At 34.8% G+C, this 6,000-nt stretch overlaps 1 protein-coding gene across 1 annotated transcript in view; it reads left to right on the top strand.

Moving 5' to 3' along the window:
* The window catches only part of MANEA (mannosidase, endo-alpha), a 10,787-nt gene extending 5,485 nt beyond the window's left edge, over positions 1-5,302 (top strand). The window contains exons 2-4 of the mRNA XM_009320132.1: positions 617-726; positions 3,160-3,236; positions 3,927-5,302. Of these exons, the coding sequence (XP_009318407.1) occupies positions 617-726; positions 3,160-3,236; positions 3,927-4,563 (824 nt within the window). The 3' untranslated portion in view covers positions 4,564-5,302. The remainder of the gene's footprint in view (positions 1-616; positions 727-3,159; positions 3,237-3,926) is intronic.
* The last annotated feature ends 698 nt before the right edge of the window (positions 5,303-6,000 follow it).

A 6,000-nucleotide genomic window follows, 5' to 3' on the forward strand; every position in this document is an offset into this window, starting at 1 on the left:
GAGGAAGAAGAGGAAGAACTCATAAATGAGGTGGTGACCGCCTGATCTCTATCCCTGAGTGAGCTGCGAGATACACGAAAAGATTTCAGCCGTTGTCCAGGCGAGCATATTGTCACCTGGCTGCTCCAATGCTGGGATAATGGGGCCAGTAGCCTGGAATTAGAGGGTAGGGAAGCCAAGCAGCTGGGATCCCTTTCCAGGGAAGGGGGCATTGACAAAGCGATTGGAAAAGGGACATGAGTCCTCAGCCTTTGGAGAGGCGACTCTTGTAAAGCGTGAAGGAAAGGTATCCCTTCAAGGAAGATGTCATATGTCACCCAGGCAAGTGGACCACTGTGGAGAAGGGTGTCCCAACTTTTAACCGACTGAGGTTAAACCACAACAGATCCCTTGACAGATTATCTTACCACTGTTTGTTTTGTTGTCTCTTAAACAAAGAGAGAAGTTAAAATCCACTCTGAGAATACTGAGATTTTGTAATTGGTTAAAAAGTAATTTGAAATTCTCATATTATGTAGATTTCACATCAAACAATAATTATAACTCATGACAATGTTATAACGTACATGTTATATGTTAAACAACATGATTTAAAACTTAAGTTTTGTATTTTCAGGTGTAATAGTGCTTTCATGGTACCCACCAGGTATGGCTGATGAAAATGGAGAACCAACTGATGATTTGGTGCCTGTTATTTTGGATTATGCACATAAATATAATCTAAAGGTAAAGTATTTTTAAGATGCGTAAAACAGGACTACTTAGGAAAGTAAACCTTGCTAAGAGTTTACTACATTTGACTCATGGTGTAGAGCAGGGAGCCTTGTCATGTAATGGTGGCTTCTGTTTCTGTCTCCTATTATGCTGCACTTCTTTTGGGTCATAGAAGCAGGTATAAGTGCCCTTTGAATTACACTGAATTTTGATAAGACCTGAGCAATATTGCCTTATAACTAGAATGAATACCATAATCTGCCTTCTTTCTGGTTTGGTTCAGATCTAAAGCTTACAGAATCTAAGGTATGGTGTTGTGGATTTTTTTTTTTTTTCTTTTTAGGAAACAGTTTTTAAAATTAGGCAATATGTTGATTTCAAATGAGTCTTGGGAGTTGAGGGAGGTATTACATTTTTCAAAATATTATGGAATACAATAATCTATAAGCTAAGGAACTTTGAAAAAGAAGAAAGACTAACCTCATTTTTTGCATTACTGCATAACTTGCTGGCGCCTGATCATAGAGGTCAGGAGCAAGCATCTGTGAGTAATAAAGAGGGATTTAGAAGTTCTAGTTTGAATGAATGTCTTTATTCCAGAAGGTATCAGGAGCACTTGCCTTGGACAGTAAGGTCAGAGCGGTGCTGCTCTGACTTTAGGTTACTCCAGGGCATGACAGCATAGAAAGGCTAAATTACTGGCTTCTTGAAATAGCTGAAATATCAAATCGATTGAAGATTATGTAGATTGATCAGTAGAATCTAAAATCGTGGTTTGATTTTGTTTATTTGTAGAGTAAAACTTGTATTTTCCCTTGGGATAAGGAAAATGTGCATTGCCTTTTAGTCTTGCCGAGTAATAAATTTGAGTTTTTAAATTATCTAAGTAGCTGTATATGTTTCATCTCTGGAGGGTGTTGTCTGTACTGGGGACTAAAAATACAGCCTGTTCATCTGCTCTGGTTTTAGTTGGTCATGCAAGTTGCAGAAATTTCCTGTCACTAGTAGCAATTGTAGATTCTTTGACAAGCAGGAGGAAAGTAGGAAGGTTAAATCGGATACAGAAGTAATTTTGAAACTGTTAAAAATGCTGTGTGAATTGCATTATGTGACATAAGTTGCACATATGTAATAGTAAATTATTAAAAAGAAAAAAAAAGTATTATCCTTCCCCAGAATTTTCAGATCATCTGATGGAGCTTGCGCTCACCTAAAAGAACTTACTAACATTCAAGTCTCTGAAAGGAGCCAAGGCAAAATGAAATAAGCTACCAAGGAAAATGCATGTAATAGTATGGTCATGATTGGAATGTGGATGGAACTGCTGTTATTGCTTGGAATAATTACTGAAATACAGCTATTAAGTATAGATACTACCAGGGAATGCTACCTTCACTGTAATGTTTTTAAACATTCTTGCACTAGTAAGTTATTACAGTTAAGTGTTAGGAATGTCAGTAGACCAAAACCAACATACAAAATACATTTCTATTATGTCTGCTAAATACAAGTCTGCTAAAAGATATGTCTTTTTGATTTGCCTGGTTTTGATAGTTGGAAATGAAATATGAAATTATAGTGCTCTTCAACCTGTCCTGTCAGTTCTAGTGATTTAGTCTAACACTATAGTTTGTACCTAATAGAGATACATACTGGCTCTACAATGGAAATTTGCTACTGTTGCAGAGTTATAGAAGACTTTATTAAATGCATTCTGCTCTAAAATTGCTTCTGAAAAACTAGTTGCTTTGATTAATGTAATATACTCTTCCATTTAATTTTATATTTGAAAACAATGGCATTTTTACATTGAAATTACTTCACATGTGTAGGTTAAATAGTTCCATAAGCTCCAAGCTTGAAATTCAGAGCAGTAGCAGTACATTATATTAGATTTAGTTCCAAGAGTTTATCGCTGTTAATAAATGTATAAAATTTTAAATTAAAGTTTTCATCTCCCATATCTTAAAATCTATTTTGACACTGAAAACTCTTATTGGAGAATTATCTATAGCAAATTTAATACATTGTTTAGAGAGTAAATATTAAAATGTTTCATTCGTTAATCTGTTCTTTGACTTTTGAATAGATAATATTTTATTTCAACTTTTAGTTTCTGCTGTAGTTTTTTTTAAGTTTTCTGAAGCATGCTTGCTACTTGCTGTAGCCTAGGGAAAACAAAAGCAGTGTTTTGTTTTAATGTAAAAAAAAAAATATTTACTCTATTACCAAACTTCCTTGGATCTGAAGCTTGTAATCTTAGCAGTGCAGGAGTCAAACTAGCACTGGATTATTCTCAAAATAAACTAATGAAAATGTTTGTTCTGTAAAGAAGAACTATATTTAATGTCATTGGTACTTGCTTCATATAATACACAGTGCCCATATATTCAATAGTATAGTATTTTACGTTTGTGTTGCTCTTACTACGCTTTCATCTTTCAGGTCACTTTTCATATTGAACCTTACAAAGATAGAGATGATCGCAGTATGTACCACAATGTCAAATACATCATTGACAAGTGAGTGCTTTCAGAATGGTTTCCTTTGGGGTTTGTTACAATCTGGTTTAGGGGACTTCTGTATATTACCTAAAGCTTGGAAGAATATATAAAAATGTGTACTGAGACTGAAGAAAACTATAAGAAACTTTGTTCATATTTCAGTGGTACAGAACTCAGTCTTTTAAATATTGAAGTGTGAATTTTACATAGATACTCAAATGTAAACTGCTTTCAACATTCATTAGTATTACAAGTCATAATACTTCAGATTAAAGCAGTTAAAGTATTAGCTACATGATATATGAATTAAACATACATTTTTTTAGTGGCGAACTAGCAGCTAGAGCTTTAATGTGTTGACCTCTAATGATTTTAGTTCAGCTCGATAAATTCTGTACAGCTACTAGTTGTTTTGTTTATCAATGATACTTAGACTGTCTTATTTCATACTGAATTAGAGAATTGCCCTTCAGAGAAAACTAATACCTATAGTGCAGTTTGACACTAAGTTACTAATTTGTAGTAATTTAAAGGTTCTTTGCAGATTCATTATTTAATACTTCAGCAAACACTGGACTGAAAATGGATATGAATTGCTATGTTTTGAAGTGCATGCACTGTCTTTTAGGAAAAGTCTTCAGCTCGGATTGTAAAACAGTTTTTTCCAAATGGCAAATTTTGTCTTAATGATACTTGTTTGCTTTATAGATATGGAGGCCATCCAGCCTTTTACAGGCATAAGACCAGCACAGGCAGATTTCTTCCCATGTTTTATGTTTATGATTCTTATGTAACGATGCCTGAAATATGGGCAAATCTGTTAACTGTTTCTGGATCCCAGACTATTCGAAATACTCCGTATGATGCGTTATTCATTGCACTTCTTGTAGAAGAAAGACATAAGCATGACATTCACAGAAGTGGCTTTGATGGAATGTACACATACTTTGCCACCAATGGCTTCTCCTATGGCTCATCTCATCATAATTGGGCAAGTTTAAAAGCCTTTTGTGATAGTAACAACTTAATGTTTATTCCAAGTGTGGGGCCAGGGTATATTGATACCAGTATCCGACCATGGAACAACCACAACACCCGTAATCGTGTCAATGGGAAGTACTATGAGACTGCCTTCAGTGCAGCCCTTTTGGTGCGGCCAGAAATTATTTCTATTACATCTTTTAATGAATGGCATGAGGGAACTCAGATTGAAAAAGCTGTCCCCAAACGGACTGGACAGGTGGTTTACCTTGATTATAAGCCCCATAAACCAAATGTTTACCTAGAGCTTACTCAGAAGTGGTCTGAGAAGTACAGAAAAGAACAAGAACAGTGGCTTATGTGAGCTGTTGCTGCTGCAGTTGTTTCCTAACGCATTAACTACATTGAGAAAGAAATTGAGAGCTGAAAAATCTGTTATTAAATGTCTTTATTATAGATATGTTCAAATTATTCTCTCTTGAATGTATATGCACTACTACTGAATTTGAATTTTGAAGAGTAAAAAGATGATGAGAATATTGGCGTTTCTGTCTTACTGGATATTGTTCAAGAATATTCAGGGAAAATGCTGCGGGTTGGTTGGTTGGTTTGTTTTTAAACTTTGTAATTTGCATGCTGAGCTTCCAGAATGCCTGCATGGGATAATTGTACGTGACCAAAGTAGAACAAAAATTTGGCATAGTTATACTTACTTCCTTTATTCTTGTAGTTGTGTTTCTAATCTAAGTGATGCTGTAATCTAAATTTTTATCCTGATAGCTTCTTGCAGGATGCATGTCTGTAGTGTGTGAAATAATCTACATCTGTTTTTAATGCTTTGCACACAGGGAGTTCTTGACATGTGACTAACTTGTGGTAAAAACACTGAAGAGGTATGTGTGATGCAACACTAGTGGTTTTTGTTTAAAAAGAAAGAAAAAAGTATTTGAAAGATGGAGTTCCAAAGAACTGCTGAAGGAGTTCTAGTTTACTTCCATTTGTTCTGTTCAGTACATGGTGCAGACTTTTGCAGATTACTGGATACTGACCAGTAACATATTTTTTTCAATGTTACTTTGAATTTAAAAAAAATGTTTGAAAATGAGAGTGGAAAATATTTTTTTGAGGGGGGAAAACCCCTAAACATGCAAAACCTGCTAAAACTTCCATTGTTATATGTTGTCTGCTAATTGACTGCAGGCACAGATCTAGTGTGTTTTTTAAACTGCTTAAAGATTCTAAAGCTAATATCTTACTAGTCCTACAATAAATACAATTTTAGGAAATGCTTTTTTGTTTCTTATTTAGGAGCAGTCTAGTTTGGTAGCAATGACAGCAACTACCCATTAGTTTAATTTGAAATCTGAGATTTCTATTTTTCATACAGTTCATCTAGTTGTTCCAGGATTCAGAATAATAGATGCTAAAATCTTGTTATCGTTCAGATAAGCGCCCTACCAATGCTACTTTTAATACTGTGATGTGGCTGGAAATGGGTACTTTTAGACCTAAGAATCTCACCTTTCAAATGTTGTGATTATTAACTGCTTTTCTTAATGGAGCTTGAAAGGATCAAGTGACATGGACGTGTCTCCTCAGCAATCCTTTTTTTGGCATTTTCATACAACTTCATAGAAAAGTCCTGAACTTTGGAACAGTAGAAATTGCAGTGATTTGTTTATTTGCAGCAAGTGTTTAATCTGTAGCAAAGTGGCTTTTTTTAGTTGTTTTTTTAATTTATATACAAGGTGCTGATCCTGTGTTTTAGTTTATATGCTGGAACTCTTGTGACCACAAGAAT

Source organism: Pygoscelis adeliae, unplaced genomic scaffold (assembly GCF_000699105.1).
Source record: "Pygoscelis adeliae isolate BGI_AS28 unplaced genomic scaffold, ASM69910v1 Scaffold41, whole genome shotgun sequence".
Taxonomy (NCBI): domain Eukaryota; kingdom Metazoa; phylum Chordata; class Aves; order Sphenisciformes; family Spheniscidae; genus Pygoscelis; species Pygoscelis adeliae.